Source organism: Monopterus albus, unplaced genomic scaffold, assembly GCF_001952655.1.
Source record: "Monopterus albus unplaced genomic scaffold, M_albus_1.0 scaffold4.1, whole genome shotgun sequence".
Classification (NCBI taxonomy): domain Eukaryota; kingdom Metazoa; phylum Chordata; class Actinopteri; order Synbranchiformes; family Synbranchidae; genus Monopterus; species Monopterus albus.
Genome location: NW_018127884.1, coordinates 7351952 through 7366281, shown reverse-complemented (window position 1 = coordinate 7366281; position 14330 = coordinate 7351952). Strand labels below are relative to the sequence as shown.

General features: G+C 39.2%; 2 protein-coding genes across 11 annotated transcripts in view; both read right to left on the bottom strand.

Annotated features, from left to right (window-relative positions):
• Positions 1-1522: 1522 nt before the first annotated feature.
• Positions 1523-8005, bottom strand: cmtr2 (cap methyltransferase 2). Of its 6 annotated transcripts, none has more exons than XM_020610638.1 (3): positions 7950-8005; positions 5873-7132; positions 1523-4499 (listed from the first exon to the last, which is right to left on the bottom strand). In XM_020610638.1, exons 2-3 carry the CDS (start codon positions 7124-7126, stop codon positions 3453-3455), a joined length of 2301 nt encoding a protein of 766 aa, XP_020466294.1. In that variant the 5' UTR covers positions 7127-7132; positions 7950-8005; the 3' UTR covers positions 1523-3452. The 6 variants fall into 6 exon arrangements, with proteins under 6 accessions (XP_020466294.1, XP_020466269.1, XP_020466264.1 ...); XM_020610613.1 differs by having other exon boundaries at positions 5873-7135; positions 7950-8001; XM_020610608.1 differs by having other exon boundaries at positions 5873-7135; positions 7902-7990.
• Positions 8006-12690: 4685 nt separating this feature from the next.
• Positions 12691-14330, bottom strand: part of LOC109963690 (putative sodium-coupled neutral amino acid transporter 8) — a 9947-nt gene continuing 8307 nt past the window's right edge. For 2 of the 5 annotated variants that reach the window (XM_020606439.1, XM_020606423.1), the window contains exon 11: positions 13542-13826. In XM_020606439.1, the coding sequence (XP_020462095.1) occupies positions 13724-13826 (103 nt within the window). In that variant the 3' untranslated portion in view covers positions 13542-13723. Of the gene's footprint in view, positions 13827-14330 lie in introns of all 5 variants that reach the window. The other 3 variants (XM_020606430.1, XM_020606442.1, XM_020606451.1) reach the window with 3 other exon arrangements.

Genomic DNA, 14330 nt, shown 5'->3' with positions numbered 1-14330 from the left:
TCTCTCTTCTATTTATTTATAGATGATCCATCTTTCATCTATGAGAGCGACAAAGAAGGTTTGTTGTCAGACAACAGCTGCATGAGGAGAGAGAGCAGCTCGTTTGCATTGCTGCAGTGTCGCTGTGACAGAGACCAGATGTTCACTGTGATTGTTTAGTGATGTGTTTATTCCTATTCTGTTGCTCATCTAGTTGGAGCTGAAAACTGTCAGCATTCATTCTGAACAAAGAATAATGTCCCTCTATTCCAAAATCGGACACTTAAAAGCTCTACATGTATTTATTTTCCATTAACAGGCAATAATGATTTGCCTTGACTGCCAAAATCCTTAGACCTAGTAGAATCCTTGTAAATTTAGAGTCCTGGCAAAAAATATCAGCACCTCCGCATTTCAGTCAGATAACACACCACTTCTCCCGGAAAATTGTTGCAATCACAGATTCTTTTGTGTGCAGGGGTACCGGTAGTTATGGCCATGATTGTATAGCCTTGACCAGATCAAGAAAAGAATGAACAGAACAAAGAAAGGAGTCCAACAGTCTTCATCTTATGCTCAGTATGTTTTAAGGAATGTCAGCTTTCTTTACTGCTCTGTCACAGATTAGGAATTGCATTTACAAAGTGAATCTAACAAGCAAGACAGCTTCTCTTAAAATTAGATCTGAGAGACTAACTCACTGAGCCGAGTTCCTCCGATGAGAACATCCAGCTCTCCTCCTTACAGGTTTATTCCTGCCTTATTCCTGTCACCAGTTCAGAGGCTTAAAAATAGGTTTTAAAACAGGTTGGGAATATTCTTATTAAGCATCTGAATTCTCACACTTGCACCTAAGTCTTCATTAACACACAAACGTACAAATCAGGAGAGACACACAATAATCTCTTGCCCCTCTGACCCCCTGTGTAATTACGTTTCCATTTTGACAGACACAGTTGAGAACATCAATCTTTGCTTGTGCTGAACATTAACTTGTTACCAGTGGAAAAAAAATATAGGAATTGCCTGAGAATAGTTTTTGGATCAATAAATGTCTTCTGCAACACACTTGCAAAGAAGAACAGAGTTGTCGCTTCGCTTTTTGTCTGTTTAGTTTGGTGTGAAACTTGCATTACCAGTTCACTGAACTGCCGTCAGACCTGTAAATGTTTAGCTTTGATCCTGAAATAGAATCTGAAAATATTTTCCATTTCAAGAAACAAAAATATCTCAAAATACTTATGGCTGAATATAACGAATGACCAGAATTCAACCTGGCACCATGGAAACATTTTATAACAGTCCTATATTTGACTCCAGCACAATACATTTGTTTCAGCAAAGGCAATTTAATCTTTTACTTTCAATTAAAAAAAAAAATTTAGCAATCAACTATTTTCTATAGAGACATCAGTCTTGCTCCAATAGCTTCAACCAATATGCAGATAACTTCAGTTTCACCGGATTAGAAAATTGTGACATTTAAGCTGTCTCAAGGAACAGAAAAGACTGTCATTTGTATGTGCACACTTTTATTATTTTTATAAGAAAATAAATTTCTGTCACATTATACTAATATTAAACAACAAATAAACAGAGCATGATTTCACCTATGTCCAGTTTCATAGTTGTAGTTCATGCAGCATAAAACATTTTAATGCACTGAGAACGTCCTTTTGTATGAGCATAGGAAGTTTCTCACTGGACACAAAACAGAGAAATTAAATGCAAGCTGCATGACGGCCAAAAAAATAAACAGATCCCCTACATCCAGGGATGAAATGATGTGCTGTTAAAGAGAACAGGCACTTTGGGGTAAACTGCAGCCTCTGCGCGATGCAGATTTCAACACAAACCCTCTTTGACTGGCAGGTTTGGTACAGAGGGCCGAGTGCTCTTCATTCAACCTCCCGAAAATCCTCAGTGAAGCCAGTCACGGATGAGTTCTGCTGATCAAGTACTGACAGTAATTAGCATTTTTATGCACTGCAAGTTTGTATCACCAAACAGTGCTGCTCTCGCCTGCAAGTTGTCAGTGACTGTATTTGTAGCACGCTAAAGTAAGACATTTTTAAACCTCACTGGTTCAGTAAGAGTTGAACATGTGCATTAAAGCCCACCTGATACGTCAACATGGTGAATATTATTGACTGATTTTACCGTAGCCTGCCTGAGATAAATCGGAGAGCACTGACAAGTTTGTCAGCTGTAAAATACAATTCAGTATCTTAGGCTTTTTTTTTTAATAACCAATCTATACATACATATAAACTATATGCATAACATATTGGATATTTCAACTCAAAACATTAATGTCTGCCTTCAGAATCCCAGTATAAGTAAAGCCCTAATCGGCAGTTATTTTAAATCTTACTGCCTCTCACCAAGTACATGATGGGACAAACTTCAACCATGACCCCCATCAAGTACAGGTGCATATACAATAACAGAAGTCCCTAAAAACATGAACCACATGTGACAAACACATTCTGATCAATGGGATTTTTACAATAAACACATTAAATGATGACATCTTTAGGGTTCTTCAGATTTGGGTGAAAAATTAACTAAAATATCTCCTGGACATTTGAAAACCAAAAACCTTGACATGTCTAAATGGCCTCAAACAAGCTAATCTGTACTGCAATTTCTTGGTACTTATCTGGAAATATACATCCTGAAACTGATGTATAATATTGTAGAACTTAAAACGATAGGCCTTTTGAAAGATGCTGACATATAGGCAGTATTTTAAAGGACGTGAACAATCAAGCAAACATTAGAAATAGTATGGTATAACAGAATTAGAGCCAACTCATACAGGCATGGCTGATAATAATGACTGATTTTAGCTGAGCACAGACCCAGAAGCATCACTTAGATACTGTATTCACTGCATTATTTCACCAACTGGAAGATCCTTATAAAGAAAAATCTAGTACAATATGTTGGGTGTGATGACTGCATGTTAAAAAAAAAAAAAAGAAGCTGTATAAAGGAATTATGTGGCTCCACAGGAAGCTGTGTAAAATCTGATGAATTGCCTCAATCTCACTTGAGTAAGTGTTGAACGAGTGTCAATACTACAGCACTGAAAACAAAACAATCTGGGGGCATAGAGTTACAAAGCGCTTACCAGACCTCTGCCACAGACTGGTAGCACCAAGCTGCTGTAGCTGCCACTAGAATAACACACCTGAATCTCCAACCAAACTGTTGTGGTTGAGTTACATTGTGGGTAATATAGGCACCAGGTGTTGAAGATGAATGTTTGGAATAATTAAAGACGACATTCCTGGTTCTGTTGCAGCAACGTTGTAGGAGCACAACGTTAGAGGAGTGGAGCACTCTTAATACAAAAATGATCCAGAGATTCATGCAGTCTGGTGCTTCAATAAGAATAAAACTATTACAAAAAGAAACAGCTCCTTAAAAGAGTATGCATTCCAGAGGTCATAGTTCACTAAACCATATTATGTCTGCATGAGCAGATGCAGCTTCTGATGGATGATTTCAGAGTTCAGGGTCCACAGAAACTCTGTCAGTCCCCCAGTGAGCAGCTCATCCATGGGAACAAACTGCAGCACCTGTCTGTCTGTCTCATTTTTACTCACGTTGTCCTCTCCTTTTAACAACTTGCTCATACAGTTATGCACGTCAGTGAGAAAAGGGAGTATTCGGGCTGCAGGTTTAGGGCAGAAGCCAATACACACAAGCACTGCTCCGACCATGCCAGTAGGGGGTGGACACCTGAACGTGACCGACCGAAAACACACATGCAGGCAGAGCACAACAGCTGCTGTGACACGAGTGAGAGCAGAGAACACCGGCAGCAGTAGGGCATCCCCAGAGTTCAGGCTCTGCAGGGAAAGCACAACACAAGCTAAAAGCTGCTGCTGGTACAGCGGCTCCCCATCGTGCAGAGTGATGCCCTGTCTTTGAGGAGGTGAAGGCTCTACCGAAAATGTTAAGACTAAATCTTCAATTTGGCTCTCAGAGGTACCCCACACCGAGTGGCTCCCAAACACCAGACACTGTCTCTTGTTTTTGTTCCCATCACTGTGGCCTTTTGAGACACAAATACCTGCAACATCTGACAAGATGGAGGCCGTGCAAACCACATGGCATGAGCCACAGGGAGGCACATGGGTCCAGTCTACTACTGTATCCATCAGCGCTTCATTTAAGTGGTTTAACAGTCCTCCTTCACAGAATGGAGAGTTTCTGAGTGCAGGAAGTGCAGCACCGATGAGAATGTACCATGAATCTACATGACACTCAGACAGGAGTCCTTCCAGCACGCAGCCTGTCCCACCAGCGTCAGTGCAGTGTCTCTGTATCCAGGCAGCATGACAACCCCGTTCAATGCGCTCCCTCCAGCTCAGGGTCTGCAGTTCCCTCCGCTCATTGAAAGAGCCCATCTGCTTCTTCTGTCCCAGAGATTGGCCTGCAGAGACGCTGCAGCAGGCGGGAGTCACCGTATGACGAGAGATCCATTGGCTCAGTGGAAGAAAGCTCACCTACAGAGAGACAAGTTCACATTTCAACTTTCTAAAATCTTTTGTTTGCTACAGTGAAACCTGAGACCAATGTTGGATTTTAAATGAGAACAAAAAGTGCATATGTCAGAATATATAATCCCTTATAAATACAGTTTATATAAAATCATTTTAAATTGATTAATTGAGGATTACTAAGACTCACAATGAGTTACATATACTTTTACTTCCATGAAAACTATCTGCAACTCTACTGTGTCCTACCAAACAGGAATGAACAATTCAGTATTTTGTGCAGATGAACAAATTTGTCAGTTAGTTAAAGATAAAAAACTAACCTGTTCACAATCTTGGTAACAGTTTAAGACATCTGCCAAGCACAGACACAACACATACTACTTACAGCTTCTTAAATGTTGCTTTTTGTCTCCTTAAAATGATTAAAAACTGAATAACCTTCAGAAACTATTCAGCCCTTTTTGGTTTAAGCACATTCAAGGGCTTGGTCCGACTGATTCATTTCTTCCCATGTTTTTGCAAAGACCTTTATAAAAAATAAGCTTCAGCCTTTTCTAAACTTAATTAAAATGGATTTGCCAACAATCTATAAGGGTTCATGAGTAAAAATAGTTTTCATTGAGGACAAACGGTGGATTTGTTTTTTGATTAGGGGTATATGTCTAGACTTTGGTCTGTTTGGGCAAATGTTAACATCATGGTGGTGCAAGAGGAAAAGACAGGGAATGACAAGTCTTTGATCAGGGGACCATGAATGTCTGGACACAATTTCTTGGTAGTCTATCTAATAGCTGGTGAGATATTTTTTCATACAGGTCTCTAGTTTTAAGTACTCTATTTTTATCCCTATTTATCTCATTTCTTTGTTGTCTGCATTGTTTACTGTCTGTTTATACTGCTTGTTCTGCATTGTTTGCACCATTTGTTGCTGTCAATGCTACTGTTAATACTGCTTATTTAGTTATATTACACAGCCTTATGCTGGTTGAATGTTTGCATATTGTGAGCCGATGTACCAGAGTCAAATTCCTCGTGTGTGGGTCACACCTGGCCAATAAAACTGATTGATATTTTAGTATGGGTCAAAATGATGGCTTGAGCAACTGACACTGCCATCTTTTGAGCCATGCATGACCTTAGTGCTAACATGGACAAAAAGCCTTTAACGTACTGTACTGATCAAAACGTGGAAATTTGAACATCTACAATTCCATGCTGGGCAAACTCCATCTGCTAATGAAAACGAAGTGAAATAATTAGAACAGCTACTAAATGGACCCTTAGGTGAACTTGTCTGCTGGCTGATGTTTTAAAGATTAGGATTAAACTTTGAATCCCAGTGATATGACAACATTCATGGTCTACAGATATCATACCTGGAAGCGCTGCAGATATTCATGAGCAGTATAGTCCCTGATGCGGTCGAGCCGCTGCCTCTGTTCAAAGCTAATTTCTTCAAACAGTTGCAGGTTTTCTGTGATCGTCTCCACCTGCAGCATGTGAAAGTAGACACACACTTCTTCATGCTGTTTCAGAAACGACTCTGGGAGAAGTGAGTTTGGGATAAGCGCCTCTCGGTCAGCCAGATGTGGTCCATAATTACGAATCAGTTTTGACAGCAGAGGTCGTACAGCTTCCTTGCCCTCATAGTTCAGACACACAACATAAACTTCAGAGTTGCCTGCCTTGCTGGTGGCAGGTTTGAAGACGCTGACAGAGTGGAAACAGCAGTTCAGCAGATAGAGCAGGCACACAGAGGAGTGCTCATACAGTGTGAACATCTTCAGCACAAAGGAGCCACCAGGGCTCAGGAGCAGCAGCGCAGCTGTGACCTCACAAAAATGCAGTGATGCCACCAGCGCCTCCTGCTCATCTGGGTTCTCCTGACAGTCAAAGCTACCATCGGCTGTCACCATATCAACCCTATGCATGTTAGATACAAACTCCTGTAACTCCAGCAAGTGTTTCTGGACCATGATGTTTCCCGTGTTATCTGAGCCAAAGAACCACCAGGGCAGCGTGTTGGCAATTAACCGATCATCTGTGATGGTCATGTTCCCCCCATTAGCCTCATGATACGGGTTGAGAGTGTTGGCGGCCCAACTCCAATCACAGTAGCATGTGGACTGGTTGGTTTTGATATAGTGGTTCAGAGCAGTTATAAAGGCCCCTGGAGCTTCACACAGGTGGACTGTGTTCAGCTCTCCATTGTGAAGAGCCTCTTGTGGAAGAGGATTAAAGGTTCCCAAAATCTCATAAAACTTGCACCAGGCCTGAGTGCAGAGCTCCGCATTGGCAGCAGAACGTACGGCTGCGATCACCTTCCCAGCTCGATTGGTGGAGTTGGTGTGCTGATGCCAGACCTGGACATTCTTGTCACTGAGCTGGTTCTTTACGCCATTCAGTGACACCTTTAGGGCCTGTAGCCGGCAGTGCTCCTGTGGTGGGTGTCTAAGTACAACGTTAGGGTCAGGGATACGCCATTCCCTGCTGGACGGTTTCGCATAGGTTCTAACTTTACTAAAAAGATTTTTAATCTCAGTCAGTGTGTCAGGGTCTAGTACTGCCATACTGTCAAAAGGCTGCAGCTTGCCACTTTTCCTCCTGGTCCCAATGCCCAAGTTCATCATCCACACCTGCTGTAGGACAAAAACATAAAGAGTTAGATGTGCACAGATTTAAAAAAAAAAAAAAAAAAATCCACTTTCTGTTTTGATGTAATCCACCAGACTATTCAGTGTTATGTGACCTGCTTACAGTACAGGACATAGTTACAGGTCTTTACAGAAACAGCTTACAGAAAAAAAAGAACACATTACTCCAGTTCTACCTATTGTCTACAAGTCTCTCAATGGTTTGGGACTAAAATACATCAGAGCTATGTTTGCTGACTACAAGCCTGGTAGGCGTCTCAGATGTGCAGGGACTTGTCAGCTAGTGGTGCCCAGAGTTCTAAATAAAAATGAAAATGCTTTTAGCCATTATGCTGCCCACAGCTGGAACCAGCTTCCATTGGCTCTTTTAAAACTAAGCTAAAGACTGTATAATGTAGTGCAGTACAACACCACCTTTAACTATGACCCCAATAATAAAAAAAAGACATATAGATTCACTTTATACATTTATGACAATTTCACCAAAAAAACATTATGAGCTTCATAAACACAGATATTAAGGCGGAAGTGTTGCACTGAATTGCATACAACTATACAGGTGTAGCTAATAAAGCGGTCGGCGAGTGTAACGTTATGATACAGGTTACACAAACTGTTCCAACACCAACATTTACTCGCAGCGGGAGCTGAATGGGACGTTTCCTATAGCGCGGTGAACAACAACTTTACTGACACACCGAGCTGATTAAATGTTTCCCGCAGCATGTCCCTGTCCCAGTGTACAACCTACCGAACTGCTTGTCGATATAACAGACGCAAAAAGCCTGAAAACTCTCACCAGACTGCAACTTCAACCCGGAAATAGAACCACGATTCACGTGACTTAGAACAAAACTGCGCATGCGTATATAAAAAAGTCGGTCACTTTTAAAGGAGTATGTCACTTAAGCAAACCAATTACAAAAAATCAGTAAAGATTCATGTGCAAGGAGAATCTATTTTAATTACATCCTCCTAAATAATGTAAAACTATTGAGCTTTAAGGTTCATTCTACATTAATATTCTTAATGTATTCATTTTACATTTATGTTATCATTATTATTAGGCATCATTATTTACTTTCCCTTTATTTAGTATTTTACATTCATATGCAAAACAACATTAGCACTGATAGTTTCCATATCCTACAGGATATATGGCTTAATGGATTGGTATGGTGCTATTATTTTGTGACAAATGACAATTTATACACCAAAATAAGAGAATTACTAAATGGAGCATTCTAATTTTCAGTTTGCTGGTGAATTCAGGTGAATTTTAATCTCTGGCTGCTCAGCAAACTGTGGCCTTTATTCTTCCAGACTTGCCTGTGTGTACTTCTTTGGAGGCAGATTATTCATGGTGAACTGATCTGTGTCATCATGTTATATAAGTATTAAACATCTCTGGACTGTGAACAGATGAAAACTGACCTTTGAAATACATGCAGGGTGTTTTCATACGTTTGAATGGGCTTTTCATTCTGATTATGCAACAATAATTCAGGCATCAAAAAGAAATATATGACTGAGTAAAAACAGGATGTTCACAGTAGGAGTCTCATTCATATATAATGAAACAATTCATGTATGCATTGTGGAGTTATCTTTTTATTTATCTCTTAATGTTCCTAGAGCTCTGTCCAAATGCAGTTTTACACTGTGTCAGGTGGAGGAAGAAGTGAGGAGGAGGAGTGCAGGGAATGCAGCTGAGAGTTCTGTATGAATGAAGCTACTGTATGCATACCTTATGTGATGAAAATCCATCCATCCATCCATTAACTAAGTCACAAAGGGCCTGGAGCCAATCCTGGTTGACAATGGGCAAGAGGCGCAGTAGGCCTACACTCTGGATAGGTCACCAGTCTATCACAGGGCTGACACATAGAGACAGACAACCACTCACACCCACATTCACATCTATGGGCAATTTAGAGTCACCATTTAACTTAACCTGCATGCCTTTAGACTGTAGGAGGAAGATGGAATACCTGGAGAAAACTCACGTAAGCACAGGAAGGACATGCAAACGGAGGAAGATGGAATACCTGGAGAAAACCCACGTAAGCACAGGAAGGCCATGCAAAAAAGGAGTCTACAAGGTTCAAACCCAGAACCTTCATCGCTATAAAAAAAACCTGTTTGTTGTCACAATCAACTCATCATGTTTTAAGAACATGCTGCAGCTTTAAACCAAGTGCTGTGCATTAAAGAATAGTTGTACACTGACAGATGGAGCTCTCAAGCATGTCCAAATACATTAGTGATACTTCGACTATTTTACAACAAATACTAGTGTGCAGTGGTGAACATGGTAATTAGATCTTTTACTTAAGTTGAAGTACCAATACCACAGTGGGGAAATGCTCTGTTACAAGTAAAAGTCCTGCATTCAAATTTCTAGTTACATTTCACTTATTGTATCTTAATCAATAATAGTACATTATAATTAATTTGCTGTACGTTATATTTTGTAATATTAATCTGAATCTGTAAAATAACTAGCTAGGTAAACATAGCATAGTAGAAAGTATAATGTATAATGTTTCGCCTCTGAAATGCAGTGGAGTAGATATGCTGAAGTAAATTTACTTTCCACCACTTATGGTGGGAAGTTAAACAATGGCTTCTATTTTGAAGATGTGCAGAGTCAAATAAAAAAATGAAAGTAAATAATTTAATAAATTCTTAAACAGAAAGAAATGCTTAAACTCAGCCCTTAGGCGACAAGGAAAGCTCTACTGAGTTTACAATGCTCAAATTAGATTTAACAACATAGTGCATATATCCCAACTGACATTAAAAAGACTGGGGTTTTAAAGGTCATATGTGACTATGACAAAAATTAAATGTGCTCTGCAAATGCAAAGGGAAACAGATCTATCAGTTCTCTGTGATGTAACATCCCTAAAGGGCAGCCACTCTGCAGTTCCTTCAAGCATTAAGCTTATTCTGGTCTCCACTAACAAACCAACTGTGAATCGGCAACACAGGCGTTCTTCACACTAAATGTAGTTTTCTTAAAAACATTGTATTGAATTTCCAACAACAGGAACAAATGACAGCAGATAAAAATTACAGCAGGCCTTCAGCCTTAAATAGTGAGAAAAATATGTGCCACTTGGACATAGTGTACAAATTACACGAGTCTAATTGACACAATATGCAAACACAAAAACATGGACACATTATTGCAAAGACAGAAAGCGGCCACCAAGCCACTGTGCAGAACAGATTTAAAAAGGTGTAATTAATTGTAAATTAATCACAAGTTAACTATGAACAATCATGCAATTAACTGCCATTAAAATATTTTAATCGCTTGTCAATACTAATAATTATACAGTTTAATGTTATTTTATTCTTGTTTTTTTTTACATAACATACAGTATTTTGTCTTTAAATAAAAAAACTTAACTATGTAGTACAGTACAGAAACTGTTACTACATTTAAAGGCTGTGGTTTAAAGGAAAAAACAGTAGTGCGTTTTTAGTATCAGACATAGCGTTTAGTGTTATCCTCCTGTTCTGCTGCAATCACACATAAAAAGTTCATCTGAGTTCACTGGCACTGCAGGGATTATCCTGCAGAGCTCAGCTCTGGGGGAAAAGCACAGCACTTCAATAAAGGCTGAGCAGCAGAGTGATGGACACATCATGATGACCTCAGTCTGTTGGTTGTAACCTTTACACATAGAAAACAAGGTCATGCATGCACAGTACCTTTACCCGTACTTTGTAAGTCACTAGCAGTCATAGCAGTGAAACAAAAACACCCTTTTTTACTTTTTTGTATGGAAAACTGCCAGTTATCTGCAAATTAATTAGGAGCTAAATCTTCTCTTTTTTATTCTGAATACACACACACAGCAACAGAGATAGCATGAGGCCATTTGTTTTCATTTTTTGCTGATGCTCTTATCAGGAACAATTCAACATTTAAAGCAATGCTGACACAAATTGCCATTTCATTAATTAGCACAGCAAGAAGCCATTACAAGTAATCATTCATTAACAAAGTGGCTACAACGAACAGCATAATAATGAGAACTGGAAATTATTTTTCAGAAGCTGATGACAATGAAAAGATAATCTAATGCAGGGAGTAACTGATGGGGGTGACTGTGGATCAGTGGGTAGAGCAGTCGTCTCCCAATGGGAGGGTCGGCAGTTCGAATCTCAGTGCCTGCAGTCCACGTGTCAAAGTGTTCTTGGACAAGACACGTATAGAACCGAGGCGCTGCAGATGGCTCTTTGTGCGTAACATACTTGGCCAAATAAAGGTGATTAACCTTATTTTCTCACTAGCGAATGCAACATTGGTCATTCAATTTTTCGACCACTTTGGTCCAGACTGAGATATCTCACCGACTACAGAGGGATTGAAAAAATAAGTTGGACTGACATATAATGTGCACAGAGGATGACTGTACCTGCAGCGCCAGCACGATTGTGACATTTGTAGTTTTGAGTGAAATGTTTCAATAACTATTGGAAACTTGGTTCACACATTCAGTGAAATGTTTCAATAACTATTGGAAATTTGGTTCACACATTCATGTTCCAAAAAGGGTAACATCTAACTAATTAATCCTCCAGTGTCACCACCAGGTCAAAATCTCAATTTCCAATTTTTCTTCTAATTTTATTCTTTGGTGTATGGCCAAATACAGTAGCTGCTAATCTAATGACCGTCCCTCAGCTATTAAATATAAAAAGTGTTACATTCAGATTACACGCTGAAATGAACCGAAAATTTTTTCATTTAATTTTATTTGGTTTTTTGTTACCAAAAGCCAGGTTTTATTTATTTATTTCCTCAAATGACTCAGATCAGTAATGTGTGACCAAACCAATTCGGATTTTTATATATCAGATATGGGCCACTTTCATAAGTGGTCCTAGATTTGATTCATATCCGATCTCTGACTGTGCTTCCAGTGACAGAATAATGACATCGCAATTCTTTTGTCTTGTTTTTTGTTTTTTAAAGTTGGTCCTCTTGGACTGTCATTCTGCCTCTGGTTCTGTCTGCTCTGTCCTGCTCTGTTTTTTCAGTATTGATACCTAACTGTTAAACTTAACCTGCAGCCTGCCTGTCCATCTGTGGTCTGCATTTTGGTCCAATTCCCAAGTTCCTGTTTCTTTTATCACAGTTAGTACACTAACTTGCTAAACTAATGCTAAACATCAGCATGTTACCATTGTCACTGAAAGCATGCTGGCATGCTAATGTTAGCATTTAGCATATAGCACTGCTATGCCTAGTTTAATCACAGAGACACTATCAAAGTATAATTTTTGTTTTTGTTATGGAATGAAACATGGTTGTTCTGTAGTCATAACCAAGACAGGTAGATGTTTTTTTTTCATGCATAAAAGTTTTAAATGCATTAAATAAACAAAGACCTTGGTTGTGGAATGCTAGTTGTATTTCCCAGGACTGTTCAGATATCTTTACTAAACTGTGGGTCATTTTGTCCATCAGTGGGATTCAAGAAGGAGTTTGTGTGATTTCCAGTTCTTTTTTTCTGGCTGCAATTAGTGGATTTAGTCATTTGGCCAGTAGTTAAAAATATAATCCCAGGGGCTCAATACAAGTAGAGTCTCACAATTAAAGGTTTTCCCTTAAGGACATTAATGCTGCACAAGACAGAGAAAAACCCTGTTACATTAAATGTTGATGAGAAACTGTAGTGTGTTTCTGGTTAGTTGGTCTATTTTTGAATGAATTCCTGATTCTGTCTTCTGTGTTTTCAGACAGATAAGTTTGCTTTATTTCTATGAAGTTAGCATGGCTGCTCTGTTGCTTTAGCCAGATCCCCCCAGGCACAGATATGGTATTATTTTCTGGATTTACTGTAAATCATTACAGCTATGTGTGAGCATGTGCATGCTTGCAGGGAGTGGACCATAACTCCACTGTGCTTAAAGTCAATAAACAATCAACTGTGACATTTAGCATACCTCAGCCATACACGCTGTACTCAATGAAAGCTGCAAATTTACACCACTTAAGTTATATGATTCGGGTCGTGTGGAGGTCAGTGAGAAAAAACTTCATTCTTTTTATCAACTGGTATATGTACACATGCGCTTCAAGGACAATGGGTCCATCTGTTTGTAACAAAAATCGAGATTCAGACAGTGTTTTTCTCTTATCTGTTGCCAATGTACAGTTTTACATAGGTATATGAATGGATAAATACACAAAAAAATAAATACATTTCATAATGGTGCAATACTGCCCCCTGGTAGTGATATACAAATGAAGACATTAACTGGCAATGTAAAGTATTTAAGGTGTATTAATGGTACAGTACAGCAAAGAAATTACAAATATTTACACATAAATATTTTTTATTCACATACAAATATGTTTATCACTTAATAAAATAGTTAACTATAAATCCATTCAAATCCAATATGTATGTGTCACAAATGAAAACATTATATTCTCATAGTCAGTATATTTTATTTCAAGGCCACAGACAACCAAAACAGGATCCAATGTACAACTAAAAGCACCACAATGAGGAGCTGCCACAAATACTGGTGATATAGTGGTGAAACTCAGAATGCGTGAAAAACTTGCATGACAGCGATGGTTGTACTCTGTCCAAAGACGAAGGCTCCGACTACAATGGTTATGACTCCCCAGACTGTTAAAATCACCCTACACGGGATACAAATAGAATCAACAACAACAAATAGTATGAATATTCTGCCAAACAGACATCCTTCATCATCCTTTCCTTTATTCAAAACTGATATCTACTCTGGAGCCCTTAAGCTTTTTCTTGTAGGACTTTTATTTTCTACATGTCTGTGCAGATTCTCAGTCATCCAGGTCATAGTAAACTGAAAAAACTTAGAAAAAAATCAACTGGACTTAAATTTCTAGGAAGAGGCCCAACACCAACGGAGAGAAACCAGAAACAAGAGGGATAACACTGTCATCCCTTATGTGGCTGGTTTGTCAGAGAAGTTAAAAAGGATATTTCGCAACCACAATATCCTAGTCAACTTTAAGCCAGGGAACACCCTGCGGCAAAGACTGGTCCACCCGAAGGACAAAACACCCAGAAACAAACAGAGTGATGAAGTGTAGTCAGGAGTGTAATGACTTGTACGTTTGTGAAACTAAGCAGCCGCTGCACAAGCGCATGGCCCAACACAT